Source organism: Bombina bombina, chromosome 9, assembly GCF_027579735.1.
Source record: "Bombina bombina isolate aBomBom1 chromosome 9, aBomBom1.pri, whole genome shotgun sequence".
Classification (NCBI taxonomy): Eukaryota; Metazoa; Chordata; class Amphibia; order Anura; family Bombinatoridae; genus Bombina; species Bombina bombina.
The window spans coordinates 65,269,931-65,284,917 of record NC_069507.1 but is presented as its reverse complement, the minus strand read 5'-3'; the positions used below and the strand labels follow the sequence as shown (position 1 = coordinate 65,284,917).

General features: G+C 41.2%; 1 protein-coding gene across 2 annotated transcripts in view; it reads right to left on the bottom strand.

Annotated features, from left to right (window-relative positions):
• Window positions 1-14,987, bottom strand: part of WDFY4 (WDFY family member 4) — a 598,790-nt gene that overhangs the window by 434,832 nt on the left and 148,971 nt on the right. For both annotated transcript variants that reach the window (XM_053692180.1, XM_053692181.1), the window contains exons 14-15: window positions 6,246-6,460; window positions 5,450-5,508 (exon numbers count right to left, since the gene is read on the bottom strand). In XM_053692180.1, coding sequence (XP_053548155.1) covers window positions 5,450-5,508; window positions 6,246-6,460 — 274 coding nt within the window. The remainder of the gene's footprint in view (window positions 1-5,449; window positions 5,509-6,245; window positions 6,461-14,987) is intronic.

Below are 14,987 nucleotides of genomic sequence, written 5' to 3'. Positions count from 1 at the left end.
GAAATACCTCTGGGTGAAGAGACCATTCGGCCGGTTGTAACGTTTGGCGGCTGAGATAATCCGCTTCCCAATTGTCTATACCTGGGATATGAACCGCAGAAACTAGACAGGAGCTGGATTCCGCCCATACCAGAATTCGAGATACTTCCTTCATAGCCAGAGGACTGTGAGTCCCTCCTTGATGATTGATGTATGCCACAGTTATGACATTGTCTGTCTGAAAACAAATGAACGACTCTCTCTTTAGAAGAGGCCATGACTGAAGAGCTCTGAAAATTGCACGGAGTTCCAAAATATTGATCGGTAATCTCACCTCCTGAGATTCCCAAACCCCTTGTGCTGTCAGAGACCCCCAAACAGCTCCCCAACCTGTCAGACTTGCATCTGTTGAAATTACAGTCCAGGTCGGAAGAACAAAAGAAGCCCCCTGAACTAAACGATGGTGATCTGTCCACCACATCAGAGAGTGTCGTACAATCGGTGTTAAAGATATTAATTGAGATATCTTTGTGTAATCCCTGCACCACTGGTTCAGCATACAGAGCTGAAGAGGTTGCATGTGAAAATGAGCAAAGGGGATCGCGTCCGATGCTGCAGTCATAAGACCTAGAATTTCCATGCATAAAGCTACCGAAGGGAATGATTGTGACTGAAGGTTTCGACAAGCTGATATCAACTTTAGACGTCTCTTGTCTGTCAAAGACAGAGTCATGGACACTGAATCTATCTGAAAACCTAAAAAGGTTACCCTTGTCTGAGGAATCAATGAACTTTTTGGTAAATTGATCCTCCAACCATGATCTTGAAGAAACAACACAAGTCGATTCGTATGAGATTCTGCTAAATGTGAAGACTGAGCAAGTACCAAGATATCGTCCAAATAAGGAAATACCACGATACCCTGTTCTCTGATTACAGACAGAAGGGCACCGAGAACCTTTGTAAAAATTCTTGGAGCTGTAGCTAGGCCAAACGGTAGAGCCACAAACTGGTAATGCTTGTCTAGGAAAGAGAATCTCAGAAACTGATAGTGATCTGGATGAATCGGAATATGCAGATATGCATCCTGTAAATCTATTGTGGACATATAATACTCTTGCTGAACAAAAGGCAGGATAGTCCTTACAGTTACCATTTTGAATGTTGGTATCCTTACATAACGATTCAATATTTTTAGATCCAGAACTGGTCTGAAGGAATTCTCCTTCTTTGGTACAGTGAAGAGATTTGAATAAAACCCCAGCCCCTGTTCCAGAACTGGAACTGGTATAATTACTCCAGCCAACTCTAGATCTGAAACACATTTCAGAAATGCTTGAGCCTTCGCTAGGTTTACTGGGACACGGGAAAGAAAAAATCTCTTTGCAGGAGGCCTTATCTTGAAGCCAATTCTGTACCCTTTTGAAACAATGTTCTGAATCCAGAGATTGTGAACGGAATTGAACCAAATTTCTTTGAAAAAACATAATCTGCCCCCTAACAGCTGAGCTGGAATGAGGGCCGCACCTTCATGTGGACTTGGGAGCTGGCTTTGGTTTTCTAAAAGGCTTGGATTTATTCCAGACTGGAGATGGTTTCCAAACTGATACCGCTCCTGAGGATGAAGGATCAGGTTTTTGTTCCTTGTTGTGACGAAAGGAACGAAAACGGTTATTAGACCTAAATTTACCTTTAGATTTTTTATCCTGTGGTAAAAAAGTTCCTTTCCCTCCAGTAACAGTTGAGATAATAGAATCCAACTGAGAACCAAATAATTTATTACCCTGGAAAGAAAGGGAAAGCAGAGTAGACTTAGAAGACATATCAGCATTCCAAGTTTTAAGCCACAAAGCTCTTCTAGCTAAAATAGCTAGAGACATATACCTGACATCAACTCTAATGATATCAAAGATGGCATCACAAATAAAATTATTAGCATGTTGTAGAAGAATAATAATGCTATGAGAATTATGATCTGTTACTTGTTGCGCTAAAGCTTCTAACCAAAAAGTTGAAGCTGCAGCAACATCCGCTAAAGATATAGCAGGCCTAAGAAGATTACCTGAACACAAGTAAGCTTTTCTTAGAAAGGATTCAATTTTCCTATCTAAAGGATCTTTAAACGAAGTACCATCTGACGTAGGAATAGTAGTACGCTTAGCAAGAGTAGAGACAGCCCCATCAACCTTAGGGATTTTGTCCCAAAATTCTAATCTGTCAGATGGCACAGGATATAATTGCTTAAAACGTTTAGAAGGAGTAAAAGAATTACCCAAATTATTCCATTCCCTGGAAATTACTTCAGAAATAGCACCAGGGACAGGAAAAACTTCTGGAATAACTACAGGAGATTTAAAAACCTTATCTAAACGTTTAGATTTAGTATCAAGAGGACTAGAATCCTCAATTTCTAATGCAATTAGGACTTCTTTAAGTAAAGAACGAATACATTCTATTTTAAATAAATATGAAGATTTATCAGCATCAACCTCTGAGACAGAATCCTCTGAATCAGAAGAACCAATATCAGTATCAGAATGATGATGTTCATTTAAAAATTCATCTGAAAAATGAGAAGTTTTAAAAGACTTTTTACGTTTACTAGAAGGAGGAATAACAGACATAGCCTTCTTAATGGATTTAGAAACAAAATCCCTTATGTTGTCAGGAACACTCTGAGTATTAGATGTTGATGGAACAGCAACAGGTAATGTAACAGTACTAAAGGAAATATTATCTGCATTAGCAAGTTTGTCATGACAAACAGTACAAACAACAGCTGGAGGAACAGATACCAAAAGTTTACAGCAGATACACTTAGCTTTGGTAGCTCCAGCACCAGGCAGGGATTTTCCAGAAGTATCTTCTGACTCAGCTTCAACGTGGGACATCTTGCAATATGTAATAGAAAAAACAACATATAAAGCAAAATTGATCAAATTCCTTAAATGACAGTTTCAGGAATGGGAAAAAATGCCAGTGAACAAGCTTCTAGCAACCAGAAGCACCAAATAATTAGACTTAAATAATGTGGAGACAAAAGTGACGCCCATATTTTTTTAGCGCCAAAAAAAGACGCCCACATTATTTGGCGCCTAAATGCTTTTGGCGCCAAAATGACGCCACATCCGGAACGCCGACACCTTTGGCGCAAAAAAACGTCAAAAATGACGCAACTTCCGGCGACACGTATGACGCCGGAAACAGAAAAAAAATTTGCACCAAAAAAGTCCGCGCCAAGAATGATGCAATAAAATGAAGCATTTTCAGCCCCCGCGAGCCTAACAGCCCACAGGGAAAAGTCAAATTTTAAGGTAAGAAAAAATAAGACTTATTTACCCCAGGACACTCATCTACATGTAGTAGAAAGCCAAACCAGTACTGAAACGAGAATCAGTAGAGGAAATGGTATATAAAAGAGTATATCGTCGATCTGAAATCTCTACGACCGATAATAGAGAACCTATGAAATAGACCCCGTAGAAGGAGATCACTGCATTCAAATAGGCAATACTCTCCTCACATCCCTCTGACATTCACTGCACGCTGAGAGGAAAACCGGGCTCCAACCTGCTGCGGAGCGCATATCAACGTAGAATCTAGCACAAACTTACTTTACCACCTCCATAGGAGGCAAAGTTTGTAAAACTGATTTGTGGGTGTGGTGAGGGGTGTATTTATAGGCATTTTGAGGTTTGGGAAACTTTGCCCCTCCTGGTAGGAATGTATATCCCATACGTCACTAGCTCATGGACTCTTGCTAATTACATGAAAGAAAGAGGGTACGATAAACAATGCAAAGTTTTTTTTTACAATGAATAAACATTTTGGGCTAGATTACCAGTGGAACGCAATTGCTAACGCAGGGTGCATGCAATATATTATGCTCTGACCCGCGCTAAGAATAGCGCACGCACTGTGTGGATGGTAAAAATCAGTGAGTCTTCATGCAGCTTGTATTTTTTAGCATGCCCTACACTTTTATGGATAGTGTAGTTAACACTATTAGCACTCATGTTACAAGTGGTGAGTTAAGTATAGCGCTCGAGATGAAAACAAAATAGCGCTGAAAATTTTGCTCTTTTGAAGACCTAACATAAAGTGTTATTGCTTGAAAATATGTGTAACAAACACTTTAAAAATATATTAATCTATTTTACTTATATTTATACATTTTAAATGTAAAATAGAGGTTTATTATTGAAAAAAAAATGCTTTAACAATGATTTGAAGGGATAGGACTGGACTGGGAAGGTCTTAAATGTGTATATGCATATATATATACTAGTCCTAAAGCCCGTTGACACGGGCCGTGTTATGTTATTCTCTCTCTCTCTCTCTCTCTCTCTCTCTCTCTCTCTCTCTCTCTCTCTCTCTCTCTCTCTCTCTCTCTCCCCCCCTCCCCCTCCCCCTCCCCTGAGCTGCCGGGTCCTCGCGCGCCTCTGTGTTACAGCTGAGCTGCCGGGTCCTCGCGCGCCTCTGTGTTACAGCTGAGCTGCCGGGTCCTCGCGCGCCTCTGTGTTACAGCTGAGCTGCCGGGTCCTCGCGCGCCTCTGTGTTACAGCTGAGCTGCCGGGTCCTCGCGCGCCTCTGTGTTACAGCTGAGCTGCCGGGTCCTCGCGCGCCTCTGTGTTACAGCTGAGCTGCCGGGTCCTCGCGGCAAGAGTTTGTCTGAACTGCGCATGACGGCTTCAGACAAACTCTTGTCTTTTATTATATAGGATATATATATATATATATATAAATATATATATATATACAGTATATATATATATAAATATATATATATATGTGTGTGTGTGTGTGTGCGTGTATACATATCTATGTATGCGTGCAGTGTTTTAAACATACTTTCAATACAACTCTATTGTTTATACCTAACTGAAGAACTCCCCTTCTAGAACTGAGGTTTAGCACACCGTGGGCTTAGCACTCAAGCAATAGCCGACATGAGTTTTTCAGAGTGCCCCATAAAAGTCCTTTATGTGAGGAATTTAGCACACCCACACTTTATGACATTCAGGTGGCAGCGTGCCCTAGACTTTTTTTTGAGTGATAAAAAAATAGTTCCAATATGAGCACAAAAATAAAAGCACTATTGATTTAACTTTAGAGCTATTAGCACACAATACTGCTAATATTTTTGAGCTCCACTTGTAATCTTGCCATTTATGGGGGATTCAATGATGACTACAGTATCCCTTTAATAACATTTTCATTCAAAGTGCATATGTTAGTGAATCAATGTAGGGCATATCAGTTATGTTCTATTGTGGCCTTTGATGTATGGTATTGGGTCAAAGGCAAGTTTAGACAAATTACTGACAAAAGCGTTAGCACTGCAGAAATAAAGGCTGAGTGTTACAGGGATAACATTTTAGAAAAGTTCTACAAGTACAGACAGGTTGGGCAGAGGATTAAGGCCACAGATTATTACCGGCACTTCCCACAGTTTCTATACCTTTTTTACCTGCATTTGCCTTCCTCTCAGAGCAGTGTTGCAATGTGATCCCAGAACACAGGAACTGTCTACAAATAAAGCATGAGAGAACAAAGTAACTGTAGGCATTTATAATACTGTCCTATGTGCATGTGGGGAGTGTGCACGTGCTGAGTGTGCACAGGCATGTGTGTGAAATTGTGTCCGTGTGAGATCTGTCACTGCTATCTGTGTGAAATGGACATTTTACCCAAACATTTTCTCCCCTTTAATTTGATCCCAAGGATCCATTTTTCCAGCTGGAGAGTATTAAACTGTTTACAAGTAGCTTGTTTACCCTTATTTCAGCATTTGAAATGTCTAATTTAGCCTGTGGTATCCCCACCTACACTGAAAGTTTATATACTTAAGTCCAGGCTATTGACAGGCTATGTAAACACAGCCAGCAGAATAATTTACACTCCCGGTGGGGTGTAGAAGAGATAACTAATACAATTATAAGTTTCCATTGTTGTCTCTTAGTATTCGGCTTTGGTTGACAAACAGATAGAAGATAAGGAAGCATGTGTGTGTACACAAACTGATAACATCATGATATTTCATTTTAGCTGCAAGCTCCACCCATTTTAATAGGTTGTGGCTTCAAAGCACAAAACTAGAAATTTCTTAAACTGTACACAAATAAACCTTAAAATGCAATTTCTCATACATTTTATACTCTGTAATTGGTATAACAAGTCATTGGAAATAAATTAAGGGAAAACTATTTTACAGTATACTGTCCCTTTAACTGTAAGTGACTGTGTAACTTATGGTACTTTCTCACCTCAGCACATCAGGATGGACTGCCTGAGATGCCAACTTCTCAAAGAGCCTGACCAGGGGGAGTCGCAGAGGGTCCTTGTGATCTCTCAGAGTTTCTTTACAGAACCTGACAATGCAGCTCAGAAGCTGGGATTCGCACAATAACTGGCGCTGCCTCTCACTCCGACTCAGAGTGACGATATGCTCAACAACCGCACACTGCAACTCCTTGGAAATCTGTAGAGACACCATCAGTCATTTAACTAAACAATGACCACAGGACAAGAAAAAGAGCCATTTTCACTTCACTTTCTTTTAGATTCAGTCTTTCTCTCAAATCTAATTAATGGTGAGGAGTCCAAAATGGCAGAACCCTTTAGACGCAAGTTCATTTGACCGCAAGCACACAAAGCATATAATGTGCCTGGTAGTATATTAAACCAAGAGAAGCAAAATAAAAACGTACAACAAATGATGCACCTATAGGTGTAGTCGAAGCCTACTAAGAACTCAGCAGTAAACCGGGTGACTGCTTTAAAGGGACATTAAACCCCAAAAAATTATTTCATGATTCAGATAGAGAAAACAATGTTAAACAACATTCGAATTTACTTCTATTATCTAATTTACTTAATTCTTTAGATATCTTTTGCTGAAGAAATAGCAATGCACATGGGTGAGCCAATCACAAGAGGCATCTGTGTGCAGCCACCAATCAGAAGCTACTGAGCCTATCTAGATATGCTTTCCAGCAAGGAATATCAAAAGAGTGAAGCAAATTAGACAATAGAAGTAAATTAGAAAGTTGTTTAAAATTGCATGCTCTTTCTAAATCTTTCTAAATCATGAACGAAAAAATTTGGGTTTCATGTCCCTTTAAACAACTCTCTTTAAAGTCATTCTTTTATTTTACCTCATTACAGAATGCAGCTGTTAAAGTGTTGCAATTTATACTGGGCGCCATCTTGTAGCTTGTGTATTGTCGCATCCTGTGATAGGAGCAGTGCACGTTCACAGATCTGCTTTTTGAGGTTGTTTTTATGGGATAAAAAGCAGTTGTATTAGCTCACATAATAAAGGGTGGGACAGTTATATTTTTGCAGTTTTTTGCATGGTTTAAAAGTTGCATAACAAATTATAAGCTTCAAAATGGCGGCATCCAGTGTGAAGATGCAGAGCTTCACTAACTGATAATTGTAAGGGATTAAAATAAGAGAATTACTTTGAAGACAGCTGCAGGCACAGAAGGAAAAACAATACCATGATGTGAGGTAACAATTCTATTGTGGTTGTAGCGCTTCTAGAAACTGGCTCTTCCTAACTTGAAGATTCACAGTAAATATCTCCAGACCTTAAACAATAAGATAACTGGAACAGGGATCCAAAGCAAACAAATATTTATTGTGTAAAAAAATAACGCATTTCTCTTGGCCCTCATAGGTAACGCCCATTTCTTCAAGTTTAATAACATCAACAGCGTAAATAACTGCATCATTGTGTATAAAGAAAACTCATGTTCCAAACTTTAAAGTGAAGGTCAATTTGGAGGAATTAGTGCCTGGTTTTTAATAATCCTATTAAAAACAAGGGCACTTTAATTCATCAAAATTGACATTTCACTCCTTTTCTTCAAAAACTTACCTTTTAATCCTGACAGCCACTGCGGCACTTCCTCCGCCCGTCGCAAGCCCTCTTCGCGGGCCTAAAATGACGAATCTGGCTTCCTCAAATCACAGCGTTGCATCAGGCCATGATCGCCCCGGGGGCAAAACCGTGATTGGAGGAAGCCGGATTAGTCATTTCTGACATAAGAAGAGGCTTCCGATGGCCGGGGAATCGCTGGATCGACTTTCAGGATTGAAAGGTAAGTTTTTGAAGAAAATGAGTGAAATGTCAATTTTGATGAATTAAAGTGCCCTTTTTTTTAGTAGGTTTTTTTAAAACTGGGCACTAATTCATCCAAATTAATCTTCACTTTAAGATTCCCTGAGAATATGCTCTCAGGTTACAGAATAAAAGCAAAGAAATACATATTGTGCAAAAAACTACACATTTCTTGCCCTATTAGGTAATGACTATTTCATTAGGATTAAAGGGACATCCCAGTCAAAATTGGAATCCACATGGATGCATTTCAGTTTTTAATAGAAACATTTTTGTAATATACATGTATTAGTAAAACTGCTTCTAATAAAAGCTATAGCTGTTTTTAATGTGTATTTAAGTATGCTCCGTGCACGAGCATTTTAATCACAGAACTTGTTTAGAGAGCCTAGGGTGTTTGTACCATCTGGTAATGACTCAATTTGTTAATTGCTGACATAATACAAACCCCCCTTGTACTCTCGACAGCTTCAGTAATAAAAATAAAAAAGCTAGTGCACTGAGAATACCTAGCTATGCTTCACATGCACGTGCGGTGAAAAATGTTAACACTAAAACAGTGATTTTACTAGAAGCATTTTTGCCAATGCATGTATATTGCAAATATGCTTCTATTCAAAGATGTAATTAATCTATGTGCAATTTAATTTTGATCGGAATGTCCCTTTAATAACAGCAAATTGGTATAGCATTAAAATGACTCCATCAATCTTGGTATAACGGAACATGAAACCAAAAAAAAAATATTTTGTGATTTAGATAGAGAAAACAATTTTAAAAAGTTTCCAATTTACTTATATTATCAAATTTGCTTCTTTCTCATGTTATTCTTTGTTGAAGAGATATCTAGATAGGTAGTGTGCACATGCCTAAGCACTACATGACAGGAAATAGTGCTGCCCTTTAGTGCTCTTGCTGATGTATAACATCATTGTAAAACTGCTGCCATATAGTGCTGTAGACACGTGCACATGCCTGAGCTTACCTTCCCGCTTTTCCACAAAGGATAACAAGAAAACAAAGAAAATTTGATAATAAAAGTACATTGGAAAGTTGTTTAAAATTGTATGCTCTATCTGAATCATGAAAGAAAAAATTGGGGGTTTTATGTCCCTTTAATACATGACAAAACTATGTTTTTGTAGTTTCAGATGTGACCTTTTTCCTGAGTTGTAGAAAGCAGCTGTCAGTAGTGAAGCTAGGACAGGAAGTTTTTAACATATTCTTGAAACTACATTCTACACTTTATTAGGTGCTTTATGTTTTTAATAAACAATATTTTCCATCATTTATTAGCGGTTGTGTGCCCATTGTGTTTTCATCACTTGTCAATGGGTTCATTTGATACTTACCAACCTTTTAACCCTCTAGTGTTGCTTAAAGGCAAATAGAAGTGCTATTTAGAGTGCATGTGACATGCTAAAATATGGCAGTAGGTTGTGTGTGTATACTGTCTTCAAAAGAGCATGCAAGCTGCCTACAGCCATATTTTATCACTTCAGCAGCCATGGGTTAATACTCAGAAAATAAAAAAAGACATGACTGGTGAAACAGCGGTAGGTGTTGCTTTACCAGGATATACCTGAAGCCTTCTTTAGAAATAAACAGAGCTACAGAGAAAGCCCATATCGGGCGAAACGCGTCAGAGTGTGGGGATGCTTTTAACAATTTGTTGAGATCTCAAATCTTGCCTTACTAGTATTAACTTTAATTTAAAATGAAATTGTTGGCTACCGCTCGCTGTAGCTTGGGGGATAAGGGGAATCACTTATTTACAAGTTGAATTGGGCCTAGCTTGGTCAAATCCGTTCAAGGCACTTTATTTATTGGTGGCAAAGTATAATTTATAGTGACTGCTGCACTCAATATATGCATTTATGTATGCAAATAGTGGGGTCAAGTGACAATATTAACTGTAAGAACTATTGATAATAAGTAAAGCAGTCACTTAAGAGAGTGCTTTCCATATAATGTAAACAACTGAGAAAGTATCGTAATACAGAACATTGTAAAATTATACATACTACCAATCTATACATGTGGGTCAACTCTGAGGAGTTGAAGTATGAACCTGCAATAGTGTTTCAGTTCAAATTTATGCTGAAAAATACAGATAACAATTAACCCACAAGTTTATGCATAACACAATATTGAATATAGTGTGTATGTGATACATATGAGTGAAAGTAAAACGCTAGATGTATTTAATGACCGGTACTGAATTCATGCTTGCCATATAACAAGGTAAAGACATATTTAAGGTATTGCTAGCATAAACCTATATAGGCATGATTGCTAGTGGAGTAACTAACACGTTATATAAGCGAGTATTTACCAAGTCCACAGTGAACAGCAATTATACTGGTGTGATTCGGTTCATCTAGCAATTGATCCATCTCATATAAATTCATTATGGGATTATTGTTGTGATACCTGTTGTGATGAGAGCAGGATGTGATGTCACTAGCTTGTGGGCGGGGCTTAGGTCCGGTGTCTGTGTCGCAGTTAGTTTAGTACAATCAACCTGTCTGGATGTGTATTGCTATGCTCTGTAATAAAATAGAGTTGTACCATCATTGCTGTGTCCTGCATATGTCCTGCATCTCATGACATGGTGTCAGAAGTTCTGGACTGCGCTTCTGTTCCTGATCGATTGCAATGTCAAAGTTTACCCCACCTGAGCCTTTTGACTTTTCTCAGCCTGCAGCTTGGCCCACATGGCGTCAGCGGTTTCAGCGCTTCAGGATTGCATCCAAACTGAACAAGGAGAGTGGTGAAGTACAAGTTAATTCTCTTTTATACTCCATGGGGAAAGATGTAGAGCCAGTGTTCAATGCTTTTACTTTTCAAGAAGGGGAAGAAGTTAACTTTGATATAGTTATGGATAAACTCAGTGCCCACTTTGTGCCCAAAAGAAATGTGATTCATGAGAGAGCTTGTTTTCACAAACGTAATCAGCGTGTGGGAGAATCTGTGGAGTCATTTGTGCGCAGCCTGTATGAATTAGCTGAATTCTGTGAGTTTGGTGTTGCTAAAGAAGAGCAAATCAGAGACAGAATAGTTATTGGAATTGCAGATGCTGAAGTCTCCCTGAAGCTGCAGTTAGAGCCTGATTTAACGTTAGAAGGGGCTATTAGGATGGCCCGCCAGAGTGAACTGGTGAAAAAGCAAAGTGCTGATCTGAGGTCTGAGAGTATTGTGGATGAAGTGCAACAGTCTAGAAAAATTACTAGTGAAAGGCACAGTGTGAGCGGTAGATCAAAAGTACTGGAAAGGCCTAGAAGTGGATGGGCGCAACATGGCCGATGCACACGGTGCTACCGGGCGCATGATCAGAGTGCCATATGCCCGGCCAGAGATAAAAGATGCAGAAAATGTAACAGAATAGGCCATTTTGAAGTGGTGTGTAAAACTGAATACATTAAGGAGATGCAGGTGGACAGTGACCAGGAGGGTCAGGAAGTGTCTTTTGTGGGGTCTGTTGTGGAACGGACAAGCTCAGAGGAAGATTGGAAAGTTACTTTTACTGTAATGGGAGCCAATGTTGATTTTAAGATTGACACAGGAGCTGATATCACTGTAATGTCTTTTGCTGAATTTATGAAACTGCCTCGACAGCCCCAGCTGGCGAAGGTTACGACAAACGTCCATAGTCCTGGTGGCCGCATTGATTGTGTGGGGAAATTTCTCGCCAGCTGTGAGTACAAACAAAAAAAGTTCACCATGTGGGTGCATGTGATCCGAGGTCAGTGTGTTAACAGTTTATTGAGCAGAAAAGCAGCCTGTGATTTGGGCCTCGTGGCCAGAGTGAATGAGGTCTCTGAAGATATGTTTGGCGAGTTGGGCCTACTGAACTGCAAACCTGTCCGTATAGCACTTAAAAGTGATGCAGTCCCATACAGTATTTCTACTCCTCGTAGAATTCCGTTCCCGCTCATGCCTCAAGTGGAGAAAGAGCTCATGCGCATGAAGTCTATGGGGGTTATTGAAGAGGTTGTTGAAGCAACTGATTGGTGTGCCCCCATTGTTCCAGTTGCAAAGAAAAATGGGAAGGTGCGCATCTGTGTGGACCTGAAAAGGTTGAATGAGGCAGTGAAGAGGGAGAGATTTGTGCTGCCGACGTTGGAAGATATAGCCCCGAAGTTGGCTGGGGCGAAGTTCTTTTCCACATTAGACGCTTCTAGCGGCTTTTGGCAGATCCCCCTGGATCCAAAGTGCCGCAAACTGACTACCTTTATCACTCCGGTAGGTCGGTTCTGCTTCTGCAGACTTCCCTTTGGGATATCCTCCGCTCCTGAGATCTTTCAAAGGGAAATGAGTTCTCTCCTGAGTGGCCACGTGGGCACAGCAGTCGTCATGGACGACATTCTAGTGTATGGGTCTACAGTGGAGGAGCATGATCAGCGTTTGAGTTGTGTGCTGCAGGCTATCAAAGAGTCTGGGCTGAAGCTGAATAAAGAAAAATGTCATTTTAGGAAAACTGAATTATGCTACTTTGGGCATATCATCAACGGGGATGGCATCAAGCCGGACCCCGAGAAAATTCAAGCTATCGAACAGATGAAAAGCCCTTCTGATGTACATGAGCTGAGACAGATATTGGGCCTTGTAAATTACATGGGCAAGTTTCTTCCAGATTTATCTACAGTTTTGCACCCTATCACAGAGTTGCTTAAGAAAGATGTTGCCTGGGTCTGGGGACCCTCACAAGAAAAAGCGTTCCTGCATGCTAAGTCCCTGCTGGGGTCTGCCCCAGTGCTGGGGTTCTACAACCCTTCAAAAAAGACTGTGGTTAGTGCTGATGCAAGCAGTTATGGGTTGGGGGCTGCACTCCTGCAGCTGAATGACAACAAACTACAGCCCATCGCCTACTGTTCCCGCACACTGACGGCTGCGGAGTCAAAATACGCTCAAATTGAGAAAGAGTGCCTGGCTGCAGTTTGGGCCTGTGAGCGCTTTCAGCGTTATCTAGTGGGTTTGGAGAAATTTAGTCTGGAAACTGACCACAAACCGCTAGTCCCTCTTATCAATTCTTATGACATCGACAAAACACCCTTGAGATGCCAGAGACTTTTAATGAGACTGCTCAGGTTCAATGTTCAGGCAGTGCATGTGCCGGGGAAGCAGCTGGTTGTGGCAGATACACTGTCCAGGCTCCCGCTGGCTGCTGCTGAAGAATCCTCCACAGAGTCGGATGTAAAAGTGTATGTTGATTCAGTTCTGGCCTCTAAGTCCATTTCTTCAAGGAAACTGGAAGAGATAAAGAAAGAGACATATTTGGACACAGATCTGCAAGAAGTTATAAGGTACATAAGAGATGGCTGGCCCGAGAGCCGGGCAGCCTGGATGTCTTTAAATGCTTACCAGCCAGAGAGGTCGCAGCTCACGGAGCTGGAGGGGTTGGTGCTGTTCCAAGACCGTATTGTAATTCCTGTCAGCATGAGGAAGGAGATGTTAAACAGGATTCACGATGGCCACTTAGGCATTACAAAGTGCAGAGAAAGAGCAGCTACAGCTGTGTGGTGGCCTGGGATCAGCTCCGACATTGCAAATCACGTGTCTAAATGTGCCTTTTGCCGGGAACGCCGGCCTACTCAGAGAAGGGAGCCCTTAATGTCTACTCCGCTGCCTGCGGGGCCGTGGCAGAAAATAGCTGCTGATTTGTGCGAACTGCACGGGAAAAAGTTTCTTGTTGTTATCGACTACTATTCCAGGTATTTGGAAATAGCACCCCTGAATGATATCACAAGTCAGGCCGTTATCATTCGCCTGAAGAGCTTGTTCGCCCGCTGGGGCATTCCAATGGAGCTGGTGAGTGATAATGGCATGCAGTTCGCTTCTACAGAGTTCAGTGCTTTCAGCAGGGAATATGATTTTGTACATTCCACGTCAAGTCCACATTATCCGCAGGCCAACGGAATGGCTGAAAGGGCAGTTCAAACAACAAAATTCATTCTAAAGCAATCTGAACCGTACCTAGCCCTCTTGTCATACAGGGCGACGCCCATTCAAGCCACCGGGTTTAGCCCGGCACAGCTGATGCTAGGACGCCAGATTCGCACCACTTTACCCTCAGTGGGTGTCTTCAAGCCGCCTGGCCCTGTTCCTCGGGACGAAGTCCTTAGGAGGGATGAAGAGGCCAAAAAGGGTTATCGTTTCTTCTACGACAGGAGACATTCTGTCAGGCCTTTACAGGAACTGAAAGCGGGCCAAAGTGTCAGAATTAAACTGGATGATGAGAAGAAATGGAAGACGCCTGCTACGGTAGTGGGCCGCTCTCCAGAACCAAGGTCTTACACAGTCCTTACAGAGGGAGGGACGGTTACACGCCGTAACCGAAGACATCTTCAGCCTGTACCTGAGAGTCTGGAACCGGATACCTCAGTACCAACGCCGGTGGGATCCCCTGTTCTAAGAGAGGTGCCTTCCCCTCAGCAAGATCATAGCGGGGATATATCTTTGCCTCCAGCAGACTCTTGTTCACCATCTTCTGTATCAGAGGACAGTTCATGCAAAGTTACATCAAGCGGAAGAGTGGTGAAACTTCCGGCCCGATACAGGGACTGACTTTAGCTAGAACAGTGACCGGAAGTATGGGCAGAATAATCCCATGGTCACTGTGGACTAGGGTAGTCTACCCCGATGTCCAAGTCAGGATGTAATTTATTTGTTCATGTTTTCTAATCTATCTGTTTTTATAATGTTCAAAAACAAAATGTTGTTGTATACCCTGTTGGTGTACCTTGTTATTTAATATATGCGAATGTATGCTTTGCCTTTGAAAAAGGGGAAGATGTGATGAGAGCAGGATGTGATGTCACTAGCTTGTGGGCGGGGCTTAGGTCCGGTGTCTGTGTCGCAGTTAGTTTAGTACAATCAA